Below are 14,786 nucleotides of genomic sequence, written 5' to 3'. Positions count from 1 at the left end.
GTGAGTATTTTTATATTAATAATAAAAAGGAATAAAAAAAAATATATATATATTTTAAAAGCGAAGCCCGCTGGGGCCATGTCCGGTGGGGGCAGGGTGCGGCCCCCCCGCCGCTGAGCTCATGGAAAAAGGCCGCGCTCGGGGCTATAAAAGGGCATCGCGGCGCCGTTCCCAGGGCGGGGGGGCCCGGCCGAGCCCCCCCGGGCCCGAGGCTGCCGGGGCCTGGCCCCACGCCCGTGCCGCCCCCCCTCCCCGGATGTCGGGGGTCAGCGCGGGGCGCGGGGCCCCGGGGAGGCTCTGCCGGGAAGCGGGGCGGAAGCGGCAGCCGGGGTCCCGGTGGTGGGGCCTGGGAGCGGGGCCAGGGGCTGCCCGGGCCGTGGGAAGCGCGGGCGAAGCCCCGGGCCCCATCCCTGGGGGGGGGGGGGGGGGCGCGGCCCCGGCGCCGCTCGGCACTGGGGCGGCGGGGTGCGCATGCGCCAGAACCCCGGGGAGCGGCCCCGCTCGGCCCCCTTCGGCCCTTCCCGACTTCCCTCGGCTGCCTTCGGCCCTTCCCGACTTCCCTCGGCTCCTTTCGGCCCCGCTCGGCTCCTTTCGGCCCCGCTCGGCTCCTTTCGGCCCTTCCCGGCCCGGCTCGTCCCTTCTTCCCGGCCCGGGCGATGGCGGCGGGTCGCCGTTCGCCACCCGGTCCCTGCTGCCCGTCGCGGGTGGCGGTGGCCAGCGTGCACCAGACCCTGCCCGAGATGGACTTCGAGCGGGGTCGGGCGGGGCACGGTGCGGGGGTGGGCGCAGGCAGGGCAGGGATCGGGGTAGGGTACGGTGTGGGTACAGGCAGGGGTACAGGCAGAAACGGGTAGAGCAGGGGTACAGGCAGGGGTACAGGCAGGGCACGGGGACGCTCTGGGCAGGGGGTGGGGTACAGGCAGGGGTACAGGCAGGGCACGGGGATGCTCTGGGCAAGGGGTGGGGTACAGGCAGGGGTACAGGCAGAAACTCGGGTAGCGCAGGGGTACAGGCAGGGCCAGGGGAGGTGAAGGGTACGGGCAGGGCACGGGGACGCTCCGGGCGGGGGGCGGGGTACGGGCAGGGAGTGGGGGTCCGTCCCCGCCTGACGCGGGCCCCCCGCTGCCCGCAGGGATCTGGTCGGCGGCGCGGGACGGGGACGAGCCCCGGGTGCTGCAGCTGCTGGAGCGGCGCGGGGAGCCCAGCCAGCCCGACCTGGCGGGGTACACGGCGCTGGTACGGCGAGGGGGGTCTGGGGACGGACGGACGGACGCCCCTGCCCGCACCCCTGCCCACACCCCTGCCTGTCCCCCCTCCCCAGCACTACGCCAGCCGCAACGGGCACCTGGGGGTCTGCAGGCTGCTGCTGCAGCGGGGCGCCCGCTGCGACGCCCGCACGCCCGGCGGTGCCACCCCCCTGCACCGCGCCAGCTACTGCGGCCACCTCGCCGTCGCCCGGCTCCTGCTAGCCCACGGCGCCGACCCGGCCACCGCCGACGAGGACGGCCGCACCAGCCTGCACAAGGTGGGTGGCGAGGCCGGGACGTCACCCTGCTGTGCCGCGGCGTTGCCCGTGCCGGCGATGACCGACGTGTCGCCCGCAGGCGGCTGAACAAGGCCACCGGGAGCTCTGCGCCCTGCTCCTGCAGCACAGCCCGGCGCTGGCCAGCCTCCGCGACGCCAAGGGCCGGCGGCCCCGTGACGTGGCCGACCCGGCGGTGCAGGACCTGCTGGACACCTGAGGGGGACGCCCGGTGCCGCCATGCCCCGTCTCCGACAGACAAACAACGGCCCTGGTACTCGGCGCCGGCTCTGCCTCGCTGTCCCCTGCGCCCGGTGCCGGCGTGGGCCGGGGGTCGCCTCCGAGTGGGGCCCTGGCAGCAGCGGGGGGGTCACCGTGCCATTTTTCGGCTGCCAACCCCTCCATTGGCTTTTATTTCCTCAAAAAAAAAAAAAAAAAAAAAAAAAAAAAAAAAAACAAAACAGTAAAAATGGAGCAAATAGTGTTTTGTTGAACCAGGAAGCATGGCAGGGGGTGTGGCGGGGGACCCCGTCCCCGCGGGGAGCGTGCCGTGACGGGGGAGCCCAAACCGGGCTCCCAGCCCCAGGCTTGCGCCGCAGCCACTGGCCCCCAGCCCAGAGCGCCGAGGAGGCGGAAGGGCTTTGGCCCTGGCTCTTCGCTTCCCCGTGGGATGGTTTGGCGTCGCCTGTGGCAAAGGAAACAGCAGCCGCTGAGCTCACGGCGCCTGTGCTGGGGTGGCGGTAGAGCCTCCGAGCCGGGGAAACACGACAAGACACACAGGAGAGAGAGAGACGCACGACTTACGTGTGGGGAGGAAGGAGCCTCGTGGGGACACCCTGAGTCCGGCGCCGTGGCCCGGCCTCAGCTGCTCTCTGCTGAGAAGAACCGGAGATGGAGGTCGCCCCACCAGCACCCCAGAACCCCCCAGCCGTGCCCGGGGCACGGTTCCCAGTTGGGTGCGGCTACTGGAGCAGCCATCACCATCCCGCTGCTGTGCCGGCTCCCTACCTGGCACGGCGTTCTGGTGGCTCAGGAGCGCAGTCCAGCTGCTAGGGATGATTTTTGGTTCGACGCTGTTGGACGAATCGGACAGATTTGGGGTCCTGGAGGCCTGCAGCCACGTCACCTGGGTGGAGAGCGGGTCAGCAGCATAGCCATGGTCTGGCAGCAGTGCCGGGGATGGTGGGAGACCTGCGGGCAGCTCGGCACAGCGCATGGCCTTGCCAAAAAGCCGGGTGAGGCAGGGGCAAGCTCCCAACAGGACCCCGAGGGACGGATCCAGCCCCTGCCTTGACCAGCTGCAGGTCGGGGAGCACCCGCACACTGTAGTCGAGGCGGCACGAGGAGCAGCTTGTGCAGTCGGCGCAGCCCGGCTGCCGATCCTGGCAGCTGCGGCACCAGGTGGGCGGGTGCACCGCACATGGTGTCGGAGAACCAGAACCTCCCAAAGAGCATCTCCCTTTGCACCCCAAAAAATGTCCAAGCGGGTCTGGTGCTGCCCCAGGGGCGAGCCCAGCGCTGCCGGCTGCTCTCACCTGCGGGTAGTGGTGCCAGTGCAGAGATGCCGTAGTAGGCGAAGGCTCCATTTTCGAACTTCAGTCCCTCCTTCCCGATCTCCGTCTCCACGCAGCTCTGCAGAGAGCGGGCAGCTTGGGGCAGGCAGAAGGGAGGGCTGCCTGTCGTCTGTGCGGCACAGGAGGGCCTCTGGCACTGCCCCTCAGTGCGCCCTGACACGGGAAGAGAGCACCCAGTGCTGCGCAGACGTCGCGGCAGGACCCTGGAGGGGACGCACACATGGCTGATCGGCCACGGCTGGGGCCCCTGCGCATCTGGTGGCACCTGGTGCTGTGCCAGCGCCGGCAGTGCTGTACCTGCGGGATGAGGATGAAGTGGCTGAGGGGATGGTGGTGGCAGTACAGGGAGCGCTCCGGGGCGAAGCAGTTGTTCTCATTGAACTTCAGCTCCTGAACGATGCCAGGACGGCTCAGTAAGTGCAGCAGAGCCTTCTCAGAGACGCAGGTGGGGCTGAAGAGCTCCAGCTCTGTGGGGAGAGCGGCCAGCATCGGCCCCGTGCCACCAAGCAACCCCCCATTGCCGTGCCCAGGGACCCTCCAAGCAGCCTGGCGGGCAGGGCGAAGGCAGCCCACCCCTGCCCGCACTCACCTGGCGCCAGGAAGGGCTGCGCAGTTGGCAGGAGCTGCAGAGTGACCTTCGCCGTGGCGGCACTGTCGGCTCTCCTCAACAGGGAGAAATCTTCCCTGCAGTGCTGCCGCAGGGGCCCGGTTGCCAGCGCATCCGGATCCCACCTGCAGCGGGAGTCAAAGGGGCAGGAGCACACGCTCGGGGGTGACACGCTCGGGGGTGACACGCTCGGGGGTGACGGGCTGCAACACCCCCTTCCCAGTTGCCTGACACAGGCTGCGCTCATCCGACGCACCCAGGATCTCCAACTCCATCACCTCGATGACGTCCTCGAGCGTCGCCAGCCCCAGCGCCTCGTAGAGGGGTGTCCTTCGCCTTGGTTCACCTGCTGCACGGCGGCCAGCTGGGGCTTCCCCGCAGGCGGCAGCGGAGGAGCGAGGCGGCGGCCCCGGCCGCGCTCACCTCTCCTGAGCTCCTGGCGGACGGCGCCGAGCTTGGTGTCGTCGAAGACGAAGCGGACGGGGCGCCCGCCGAAGCGGGTGAGGGGGCTGCGGTCCCCCAGGCTCCCCCAACGCCAGGCCGCGGTGGAGCGCCTCTACCGCGTGGGAGCGTTCGCGCCCGCAGACGGGCGCTTGGACCCAGCCGCCGCCCAGGATGGCGGCCATGGCGGCCAAGTCCAGAGCGGCGCCGGCCTCCAGTAGGAAACGCCCCTCCAGCGGCCGCAGCACCTCCAGGGCGGGGCCTGCCCCCGGGGAGAGGCGAGGGGCGGCCGGGGCCGGGGCCGCCGCCCCTGGGAGAGCCCCGGGCCGCTCCCGCCGCCAGGCCCAGCGCAGCGCCCGGCCCGCCGCCGCGCCCCGCCCACCGTCCTCCGAGGGAGCCAATCGGCGGTCGCCTCGCCCTCCGTCGCTCCGCCTCTCCGCGGCCTCCCCCCGCCTCGCAGCCAATCGCCGGCCGCCGCGCGCCCCGCCCCGCCGCCGTTCCTCCTCGCGGCCAATCGCCGGCCGCCCCACCTCACGCAGTGCAGCCAATCGCCGCCCTCCATCCCCTCCGGGGGCGGTGCCTCACCGCCGCTCTGTAAACAGCACCGGGGAAGGATTTAAAGGGGCCGCGTCCTATGGCGGCGGCGGCGGCCCCGGGAGCCCCCACCCCCCGCCGGTAACCGGGACCCGCCCTCCGCGGCTCCCCCGACCCCGCCGCGAAGCACGGAGGAGACTGACGTACAGATACAGATTTTTATTACCCAACCCGCAACCCCCCCGCCCCAAACCCCATCCAACGGAATCCCACAGCCGGTTTCACAACCGGGAGGGGGCGGCGGGGGGGAGGGGGTGTCACAACCGGGGGGGGGGGTGGGGAAGGCCCGGCCCCCCCTCACCCGCCGGGCCGGGCCTCCCCCAAATATACAAATCGAACCCAATGCGAAAAATAAATACGAATTCCCGGAGAGGGAGGGGGTTGCATAGAGGAAGATTTAATTAAAAAAAGGGGTTTTTTTTGTCTTGTTTTATTATTATTATTAATTATTATTATTATTTCTAGTATCTCCCCGCGGAAGGACCTAGGACCTGATCGTCGAGATGTGATTAACAAAAATAATTAACCTTCTCCCAATAACTTACAGAGTTCACCCAGGGAACTTGTGCTTTTTAATGTGGGGAGGGGGGAGGCCTCTCCTCCCCCCCCCCGGGCACCAAGCCCCGGGGACCGGGGCGGGGGGTCCGGCCGGTGCTCACCGGGGGTCCCCCATCCTGCCCCGAGGAGGTCAGCGGGGGGGGTTTTGGGGGTCCCCCGGTGCTGGGGCGGGGGACACACACGGCGCTGGCCCCCTCCTGCCTGTACAACTTTGGTCGCTAGCTTTGTGCCGCCCCGAAAAAAACGGATCCTGCGCCCCCACCGCCCTGCGCCGATCCCCGCCCCGTCCCCCCGGCACGGATACCCTGAGACCCCCCAACCTGCTCGCCTCAGCGGCGACGGGGAAGGCACCGAAACTGCTGGCATGCAGGGGGGTGTCCCCGACGTCCTCTGCACGCTCGTGACGCGGGTGGGTGGCGGAGGGGCCGGGGAGGGGGGATCGCCCGGCATAGTCGGGGTTCCAGTCGCGGTCGTGCCCGGCTTTGCACTGGAGACACCTCGTACACGCCGAGCCCATCCCCTCGGCCTCAGGCCTGCCGCCAGGCTCTCCACCGCCGCATCCCCCGGCGCCCCGGGCCAGCGGGAAAGGGGAACGGGCGCGGACAAGGGTCACGGCATCGCCCCGGTTCACCGGGAAAAGGACAAGACACCGCCATCACACCACACCCCAGACGACCCCGTCCACCGTCATGCCCTGAAAACACGGGAGAGGGGCCGGGATGCCCATCCCGGGGGGCCGCGGCGGAGCCCCCCCCCCCCCCCCCCCCGCCCCAAAGCGGCGTATGAGACCTGAAGCTCCCTGAGCTGAACGAGCGCCGTCGGCGGGGCGGCCGGCGGAGAGTTGCGCCGTCTCCGCCGCCATCCGTTTAAATTAATTAAAAACAAGCCAGTCTGGAAAGCAGCAGCAAATCCCAGCTCCGTTTCACACCGCGCTGCTGCTGCCGCCGCCTCCTCCAGCTCAACCGGGCTTCTCAGCGACCGCAGCACCCGGTGTGGCGTCACCGAGGAGACGCCGAGTGTTTCCTACTGGGGAAAGGGTCCCTAAAATGGGCACGCGAGGTCCTTCCCAGCGCGTGCCGGCGGGGCCGGGGTCAGATGGAGTTTTCCAGGGGGCTGTGGTTGCTCCGGCGGCTCAGGCAGTTCCTCTCGTTCAGGAGGCTGGTGGTCTCATCGGCAGTGGCAGAGGGTTCCAGTTTCTCCGGTAAACCGGTGTCCGGTTTGGGGGCATTGCTGTCAGGGGACTGGGGACAGCTGTCCATGCGGGAGGCCGTCAGGCCGTTCTGGTATTCCTGCCGTGTGATCTGTGCCGGGGAAAAAATAATAAAGGGGGTGAGGGGTGAGGAGCAGGGCCAGACCCCGCCGATGGCGTCCCCGTCCCCGTGCCGGCGGGCACCCGCCTCACCTTGACGAACTGGAGGTCGGTGAGAGCGCGGACGCTGAAGTCGGCCACGTACTGAGCGCCGGTGCCGGCGTTGAGCTGGTTGTTGCTGCCGCTGACAGGGGAGGAGACGGAGTCGGAGCGTTCGTGGTAGCTGAGGGAGGCCGAGCGGTTCAGGCTGCTGACGTGGGACGGGGAGCGGATCTCTGCGGGGACGGGAGGGATGGGGTTAACCATGCCGCAGACCCCCTACCCCAGGGAGGGTCCTACGCCGTGCTGGGATGAAGCCTGGCAACTCTGGGTTATGGGGTGCTGAGCCCCCCGTGACGCTGGCCCTGGCTCTGGCACGTGGCAGGCAGGGAGAGCCCTGTCCCACGGGCTCTGGGGACATGAAGCCCAGTGGTGACAGGGAGCGACGGGACGTGCGTCCACCCCGGCACAGCCCTGTGCCCCCCGTGGCCGAGCGCTGCCATCCCCCAGCTCTGCCGGGCAGCACCGGATTTGATCCCTGCCTGTTGACTGCCGAATGGCCACCGACCACGGCCAGGGAGTCTGCAGCCCCGCCAGTCCCCCTGCTCCAGGGCCAGGTGCTGCCAAAGGGACAGAGGACCAGGGGACAGGCCCGGCCCAAGGACGCCGTGACTCCCCGGACCTGTGGATCAGCCACCCTGCGTAGGGTTAGGGACGAGGTGGGGGTTACGGGGACAAGGAGAGCATGGTGACGTGCTCGGAAAGCCGGGGTGACACAGGAACCGCATGCAGCAGCGGGGAGAGTGGCACCTCCTCACCAGCCAGCTGGCGCAGGGACAGCCACCATACCGGGCTGCCCAGCCGGCGCTGCCCCCTGCTCCTCTCCCTATCCATGGCAAAGGCAGCCAGGAGAAACCGGGGCAGTTACGGGGCGTGCAGGACCCTAACGCCACCATGAGCAGGGCCGGGTGACACCAGGCAGTGGTGCTGCCCAAGCTCCAGCCCCACGCCGCAGCCTGCACCGGGGCAGGAGCCGCCTTTCCTCCTCCAGAGGCACTCAGACGTGGAATGGCAACCAGGATGGCCTCCCGGCACACAGAGCTGGATGAGACAGCGAGTAGCTGGCCCGGTGTGGGGGACAAAATACCCAGTGCTGCATTAATGGGGTGAGGACGCCCAATATGGCAGGTTAATGCGGTCACAGCAGGGTTTGGCGTTTCATGCAGCCGCACCGTTTACCTGTCAACCTGGCAAACAATGACCCTCGCTTTGTGGATGGGCGCCGGGGCTGGGCTGGGAGGGCTAGGGCAGAGAGACGGACAACACAACACACAGGCAGAGGAGAAGGTCAAGAGAAGCCTCTGGGCAAAGGAGAGGGCGGCTGCGGGTACCTCTGCCCCTCGCGGTGCCCGTGGACGGGCGCTGGTGACCCCACGATGCCAAACTGAACTGTGAGGGTCGGTGCCTGGCCGCTCGCAGAGCCGAGCAGTGACAGGAGGGCAGCCCGAAATTTTAACAGCGGGTTTTCAGCCTCCAGCTCGGGCACGGACCCTCCGCTCACTGCCAGACACACTCGGGGTGCGGGTCCCTAAGGACAAGTGTCAGGGGAGGTGCTGGCGACGCAGCTCCCCAGCACAGCTTGGGGGGCACGGCTTGGGGGGCACGGCTTGGGGGGCTCGGAGCCTCCAGCATCTCCTATTCCCAGCTCTAAATCAGGGTGGGAGGGCTCTGCCCGCACCGGCACCCAGGTGATTGGGGGGTGCTTACCGGACACAGGAGAGGGGCTGAGGGCCATCACCCCGTAATAGGAGAAAGCTCCCGCTTCAAACTTCATGCATTCCTTGCCGGCCTCCACCTCCACCTTGCCCTGCAAGGGAGAGACAGTGTGTAAGCCACATCCCGTGATGCTGGGCTGGATGAGATCCCCGCCATTGCAGCCCTCCCGGGGTGACGGTTCACCCAAGGGACCCCACGCGTGTGGCTGGCAACGCCACCCCGCGCCCGGCTACCTGCAGGATGAGGATGAAGTAGTCGGCTGCCTTGTTCTTGCAGTAGAGGAAGTGGCGTGGGGATTTCTTGTTCTCCTCGTCAAACTTCAGCTCCTGGATGACGTCAGAATATTTGAGGAGTCGCAGCAGGATCTTCTCCGAGATGAAGTTGGGGGTGAAAAGCGTCACCTCTGAGAGCGAGAGGGGAAGAGGGGGTCAGAGCCACAGTCCTTGTCCCCCTCCTGTCCCTCCAGATGAAGGTGCGTCCCTTGCCATCCCTCGGGGTGGTTCCCTGGATCAGGCTGAGCCCCATCGACACCTCCCTGGGGCAGAAGCCCACGAGTCTGGCCCCAACACCAGCCCCAGGTCCCCAGCAAGGCCAGCCCCAGCCTTGGGGGGACACATGCCAGCCGGGGAACAGGACCACCCTGGAAGGACAGGGACCTGCCAAGCATCAGAGGCGGGGCTGGCATCCCTGAGCCCCATCCCTTCTCATTTTGGGTGGGGGGACAGAGGGGAGGAGAGTGGGACAAGATGCAAGCACCCCGTAATTTCTGAATGAGATGGTTGGAGTGACGATTCCTTGGCGGGAGGACGGGAACGGAGCACACGCGGCTGCCAGGGAGGCGGCAGAACACCAAGCCCAACCGGGTCAGCGCTGGGGAGCCGTCGGTGCCAGACTGAGCCCAGGGGTGTCTGGAGCCATGGGGGGCTTCCCCCCGCCCAAAAACTCACCCGTGGAGAGGAAGCGGTGAGCGGCCAGCAGCAGCTGCGGGGAGACCTTCACCTTCAGCTCGTTGATGGGGTCTTTGAAGGCCGAGAAGTCCCGCTTGTTCTTCTGGTTGCCCACCCGCTTCCTGCTGCGGTTGTCGGCTGTGGGGAGCAGGGTGTCAGGGGGGGCAGGCGGGACCCCGGCACGTGATGAGGCGGGGAGAGGGGTTGAGCCCAAAACCTACTGTACGTATCCGACTCGTCCAGGATCTCCGACTTGATGATCTCCTCGATGACGTCCTCCAGCGTCACCAGCCCCAGCACCTCGTAGAAGGGGTCTCCCTCACCCTCGTTGTTCACCTTCTGCACGATGGCCAGGTGGGATTTCCCTGTGGACAGACAGACAGACGTCAGAAGGCCGACCACCTCTTGTGCACCCCTAGCCCCACTGCTGGGTCCCAGCACCCCGGGATGTCACTGGGACCAGCCCTTCCCTCCCTGCCACCCTCCTGGACAGGAAACAATAAACCAGTTAAAATCTAAATGGGCACCTGAGCTGGGCACTAATTCCCAGTGTAACGACAGTAATTAAGCCCATGACAGTGGGACTGGTACAGCTCAAGGCACCTCCTCCGTGCTGCTGTGGGGTGCGGGCTGGGCCAGGGGGGTCACAGGAGACGGGATGTGTCCCCAAAGGACCCCGTGCCATGTCACCGGAGCATGGCACAGTCCTGGCGGTGCCAGGCAAGTGCCTGTGGGCTGAGGGCACCCTGGCACGGGGGGAACGACGCAGCTATGAATCGGGTCTCTGCCAGCGGCCCTGACCTCTCCAGATTTCCTCAGTGGCTCTGCCAAGCTGACCCAGGGCTGTCCCATCCCGGAGGAAATGCTCCGGACACCTGGCGCTACAGCGGCCGCCCGATCACGGAGCCAAAACATCCGGGGAAAGAGAGCCAAGGGCGGGCAGCCGCTGCCCGGCCGGCCCTGGCCACGAGCAGGCAGGTCCTTGCTGGCAGGAAGACCTCCCCAGTCCTGAATTAACAACTCCCCTCGCTCCGCCGGCCTCACCCCACGCAGGCAGGACACAGTTTGCCTTATTCCAGCTAGATCCAAACCGCCGGCTCGCGGTGAAGCTGGTGCTGCTCCTGGCCCAGCTGCCGGGCACCTGCCGAGCCTCTCCGTGAACCGGCGTTTCTCCTGCTTCGTCCAAAAATCACACTGAGCCGCCACAAAAAGCTCCTCCTCGGAGGAACATCCACCTCTGCTCTGGGGAGAGGAGCCCAGCGGCTGCGCAGAAAACCGCAGCACGCCGAGGCCAGGCCAATGCACCCGCAGGACCGGTATCCTTAGCCTGGGGAAACTGAGGCACAGAGGAAGGCGGTGTTCCCTCCCTGACCTCAGTGCTGCCCAAAATAAAATCACTTCTACCTCCTCAAGCACCACGCTCACCCCTAGGCCAGCAGCAAGGTGCCCGGCTCGCTGTCCCGCTCCGGCTCCAGCACAAATCTGCCCTCCTCGATGCTATCTGCTATTTAATTTTAGAGCTGGCGGCTGCAGGCCCCTCGTCACTCAGGGAGAAGCTAATTTTAGGGATGGGCACCACACAGCTCCCCTTTTTCTCCTTCTTCAGCCAAGCTCATGCAGTTCAGGTAACCCCGCTGCAAAAAGGCATTGCGGAGAGGGGGGAAAACACCCTAAAATTGTTGCTTGGGCTGTGAAAACGCCTTACCCACCCGTCTAACCCCCTCGGTGGGGCGTGGTGGCTCCTTCACCAACCGCGTCTGAGGCGGGGAGAGGTGAAAGGATCGGGGCTGCAGGGCCAGCCCCAATTAGTCAGGCAGAGGCTCCTCTCCGGGACAAGCGGCCAAGGCTGAGCTCGGAGGGGAGCGGCCGGTGGCAAAGCAAACACACCACGGGGAGCCCAAACTGCCGGAGCAAAGGGCACAGCGCCGGCTGCCGCGGCATCGCCAGAGGGGTGTGACGGACTACACACACCACCCCGAGACCCCCTTCGCTGTGATGGTCCCCACAGGAGGGGGGAGAGCAACACCCCGAGCTTGGCAGGGAGGCTGGGAGCTCCCCAAAGCGTTGCTCCCCACTCAAAGCTTCACGCTGGCAATGCGCTGAGAGGAGGAGATCAGGAACAGGCGCCGAGCCGAGCGCCAGACATTGCTGCGGGAGATGTCACCCCAAGGCCAATGTCTGGGACACCTCAGTGGCAGCAGGGGGAGAGGTCTGGCTGCCGAGCGCCGCGATTAGGACCATCAGAAGCGCGGCCGGTTGATTTCTCCCTCTTTATCCCTTTGCTGGGTGCATCTCCTGTTTCTGATCCGGGTCTCGATCAGTGGGATGAGGGCAGAGACTCATCGCAGTGCTGCATCCACGAGGAACGGGGTTCAGAGGGGGACCTCCAGAACAGCCCAGGCAGCGGCCCCACAAATTACCTGCTCCTGACCCAGAGAGGCAGCGATGAAAAAATAACAATACCGGACATGGGCGGCTTTGTAACCGGAATGACCGTGCTTTAAATCCTTTAATAAGGATTCATTGGAGGGAAAGCTGGTGCCAGCCGCTGGGCTAACTCCAGCTCCGGCAGCAATAGGACTCCGCTTCTATACTGCTGGTTTTTGGAAATAGGGTGGAGCAGGACGGCTGTGCACTCCTACGGCGGTTCTTGAACCGGCGTGAGATGAACTGAAGGAAAAGCATTTGCCAAGAAGGTTTTTCACAATCACAGCAGCTCCAAGACGATGAGATACGTTAATGGTTGGAGTCAACGATCTCAAGGGTCTTTTCCAACCTTAACGATTCTATGATTCTATGATGCTGAGCCACGACCAAGGGGTGTTGTTCCTGTGCTGATATTTTTGGGTGCCAGAGAAGCACGTTTGCAAAGGGAGGCAGGAGCAGAGCTGCTGTCTCCTACCTACCCTCAAAGATCAGCCAGGCTTGGACCTACCAGCTCCCAAACCCTCGCCCAAGCTCACACAGAGCTCTGGATGCTGTGGGAGGAATTATGAGATCCCCTAAATCTTGGCAAGACCTTCCCCAAAACGTCCCCGACTGCAGCAAACCGCCCAGCTCTCATGATGCGCCCAAAGCTCCGCCAGGAGAGTGTAACAGTAGCCAGAGGAGAGCACGGGGTCACACACGGCTGAGGGCTGGCCTGGCATCACCCGGCACAGCTGCTCCACAGCTGGGCTCTTTATTTTATCCCGGCCCAGACGCAGGCAGCCTGTCCTGCGGCCGCAGGAGCTGCGAGAGGCCGGGGAGGGCAGCGGGGTCCCCTGCCTGCTCTGGCGAAGCCCTGAGCAGGGACCCCGGGCAGGTCAAATCCTGCCTCGGAGCTAATGTGGCCTTTCCTGCTCCCGGTGGGATCAGCCTCTGGTGAGCCTGGGTCCCGCTCCTCCTCCCAGCCCTCTGGCCGCACTCGGTGCCCCGATGTCGCGAGAGGGAAGCAGAGCAGGGATGGGGGCCCGCAGCGACCGGCACTCGCCGTTCCCTGTGGCGGGGAAGGGCCCAGAGGAGGGAGCCAAGTCCAAACCAGGGAGCCGAGCAATTTTCCAGCAGCTATTCAAGGGCCTCCGGGAGCAATAATTAAAAACAAGGAGCAAGTAAACACTCCCAAAGTGTTCCTCAAGGCTGGCGCTGAGCGCTTGGCTGCTCCGCCACCGATAAAGCGGCGGCTCTCCCTCCCCGGCGCGGGCGCGGTGCCGTTACACACCAAACCCCGGAAGCCCGGGTGGTTGTGGGCACTGAGCGGCTGCCCCGGCTCAGTGCCGCGCTGCCCGTCCCCAGCCCCGCAGCGGCGTGTCCCAGATCGCGACCGTCCGAACCATGGGGACCCCAGCCAGCCCCGGCGTGGGCAGCTCCAGCCCCGGAGGGCAAAACTCCTCAGAGTTTTGCTTCCGGCATCGGCCGGCCTCCTCGGAGGGGAAGAAAGCAGCACCCCGGGGAAGCAGCAGCAGCACCCCCCTGACCCCCTCACCCTTTTTGAACTCCTCCAGCATGGCATCCAGCTTGGTGTCGTGGAAGACGACGTGGACGGGGTGGTTGTAGAATTTGGTGATGGTTTTGAGAGGGGTGCAGTCGTCAGGGTCGACGAAAGCCAGGTCCTTGACGTAGAGGATGTCCATGATGTTGGAACGCTCGTCCTCGTAGACGGGGATGCGGGTGTAGCCGCTCTCCATAATCTCCGACATGGTGTTGAAGTCCAGGATGGCATCGCTGTTGATCATGAAGCAGTTCTGCAGCGGGGTCATCACATCCTCCACCGTCTTGGTACGGAGCTCCAGGGCTCCCTGGATCATGTTGAGCTCCTCCCTCACCAGGTCGTTGTAGGGTTCTGTCACCTTCAGCATCTCCACCAGCTTCTCCCGGTTGTAGACGGTGCCGATCTCCTGGCCCAGGATGCAGTCGAGGAGCTTGCTGATGGGGTAGGAGAGGGGGAACGTCACCAGCATGAAGAACTTGGTGACCACGATGGTGTTGGCGCCCACGGCCAAGCCGTGGCGGGAGCAGAGTGCCTGGGGCACGATCTCCCCGAAGATGACGATGCCGATGGTGGAAGCAACAATGGCACCGATGCCGGAACCGATGAGGTCATCAAGGAAGATAGTGAGGGTGGTGTTAACCAGCACATTACCCAGCAGCAGGGAGCAAAGCAAGTAGTTCCCCTTACGGCGAATGGGCTCGATCTTACGGGCATAACGCTTCTCCTTGTCGGTGCCGCAGTTCTGCACGATGCGCAGCTCCATGGGATCCAGCGCCATGAGGCCCAGGTTGAGCCCGCTGAACATCCCCGACAGCACCAGCAGCCCGGCGATGAGAATCACCTGCAACCAAAGGGGCAGCAAGGACTTTTTCTCCTCCAGCACCACGATACGTCCGTCGGGGCCTTGGTGGGGCAACCAGGGCTGGCCGGGCCGGCGCTGGGTGCAGAGGACGTAGGTCTTGGCCTGCTCGTCCTTGCGCAGGGGCTGGACACGGACGCGCAGCAGGGCGGAGGTGTCGCGGGCCTCGGCCGGGCCGGGCTGCACCAGCAGGTCCTGGGAGCGCTCGGGGCAGGTGCCGTTGGGAACCGAGGCGTTGCCGGCGGGCCGCAGCTCGGCGAAAGCCACCCGTTCGCCGGTCCGCGGGCCCAACCCCAGCCCGTAGAGGCGGAGCAGCACCTCGCTGCCCTCCGTCACACGGATGGGCCCGCGGGACGGAGCCCCCGCCGCCGGCTTCGTGCTCTCCTCCAGCCTCATGCCCAGGATCACGCTGTCCCCCGACGGCACCGCCCCGCCGGGCAGCGCCAGCAGCAGCAGCAGCGGCGGCAACAACGGAGGAGACGACGGGGAAACCCCGCCGGGGCCGCCGCCGCCGCCGCCGCCGCCGCCGCCGCCGCCTCGCCGCCGCCCGCCGCCCGGCGCCATGTTAGCGTCTCCCCGCTGCTGCCGCC

General features: G+C 66.2%; 3 protein-coding genes across 12 annotated transcripts; 1 reads left to right on the top strand and 2 right to left on the bottom strand.

Moving 5' to 3' along the window:
* Positions 1–96: 96 nt before the first annotated feature.
* On the top strand, positions 97–1,742 carry ANKRD39 (ankyrin repeat domain 39; the record flags this gene model as incomplete). 6 transcript variants are annotated; one of them, XM_082336507.1, is made up of 4 exons in its annotated part: positions 522–756; positions 1,133–1,236; positions 1,322–1,525; positions 1,605–1,742. In XM_082336507.1, the coding sequence occupies exons 1-4, from the start codon at positions 657–659 to the stop codon at positions 1,740–1,742; spliced, it is 546 nt and encodes a 181-aa protein (XP_082192633.1). In that variant the 5' UTR covers positions 522–656. The 6 variants fall into 6 exon arrangements, with proteins under 6 accessions (XP_082192629.1, XP_082192631.1, XP_082192630.1 ...); XM_082336506.1 differs by having other exon boundaries at positions 522–771; XM_082336503.1 differs by having other exon boundaries at positions 97–816; positions 972–1,525.
* A 110-nt stretch (positions 1,743–1,852) lies between these two features.
* On the bottom strand, positions 1,853–4,462 carry LOC309602700 (metal transporter CNNM3-like). 5 transcript variants are annotated; one of them, XM_082336512.1, is made up of 6 exons: positions 3,686–4,462; positions 3,394–3,563; positions 3,058–3,154; positions 2,531–2,648; positions 2,327–2,394; positions 1,961–2,207 (listed from the first exon to the last, which is right to left on the bottom strand). In XM_082336512.1, exons 1-4 carry the CDS (start codon positions 3,948–3,950, stop codon positions 2,572–2,574), a joined length of 609 nt encoding a protein of 202 aa, XP_082192638.1. In that variant the 5' UTR covers positions 3,951–4,462; the 3' UTR covers positions 1,961–2,207; positions 2,327–2,394; positions 2,531–2,571. The 5 variants fall into 5 exon arrangements, with proteins under 5 accessions (XP_082192637.1, XP_082192635.1, XP_082192638.1 ...); XM_082336511.1 differs by lacking the exons at positions 1,961–2,207; positions 3,394–3,563 and adding an exon at positions 1,853–1,930 and having other exon boundaries at positions 3,058–3,393; XM_082336509.1 differs by lacking the exons at positions 1,961–2,207; positions 3,394–3,563 and adding an exon at positions 1,856–1,940 and having other exon boundaries at positions 2,327–2,397; positions 3,058–3,393.
* A 1,589-nt stretch (positions 4,463–6,051) lies between these two features.
* Positions 6,052–14,760, bottom strand: LOC309602698 (metal transporter CNNM4-like; the record flags this gene model as incomplete). The annotated part of the gene is made up of 7 exons (XM_082336501.1): positions 6,052–6,597; positions 6,699–6,880; positions 8,412–8,511; positions 8,654–8,823; positions 9,368–9,505; positions 9,589–9,732; positions 13,332–14,760. The coding sequence occupies 7 exons, from the start codon at positions 14,758–14,760 to the stop codon at positions 6,388–6,390; spliced, it is 2,373 nt and encodes a 790-aa protein (XP_082192627.1). The 3' UTR covers positions 6,052–6,387.
* Positions 14,761–14,786: the final 26 nt, after the last annotated feature.

Source organism: Platalea leucorodia (assembly GCF_965183815.1).
Source record: "Platalea leucorodia genome assembly, chromosome: Z".
NCBI classification, from domain to species: domain Eukaryota; kingdom Metazoa; phylum Chordata; class Aves; order Pelecaniformes; family Threskiornithidae; genus Platalea; species Platalea leucorodia.
The sequence above is the reverse complement of the archived record's forward strand: the minus strand, read 5'-3'. Positions and strand labels throughout refer to the sequence as shown.

Bases quoted from the DNA above. Each gene is read 5' to 3' on its own strand.
- LOC309602700 (XM_082336511.1), bottom strand. From the start codon at position 3,950: ATGAGCGCAGCCTGTGTCAGGCAACTGGGAAGGGGGTGTTGCAGCCCG. The intron at 3,394-3,685 runs GTGAGTGCGGGC...CTCATCCCGCAG, and splicing joins GCAGCCCTTCCTGGCGCCAG to GTACAGCACTGCCGGCGCTG. The intron at 2,649-3,057 runs GTGAGAGCAGCC...CTCTCCACCCAG, and splicing joins ACTGGCACCACTACCCGCAG to GTGACGTGGCTGCAGGCCTC.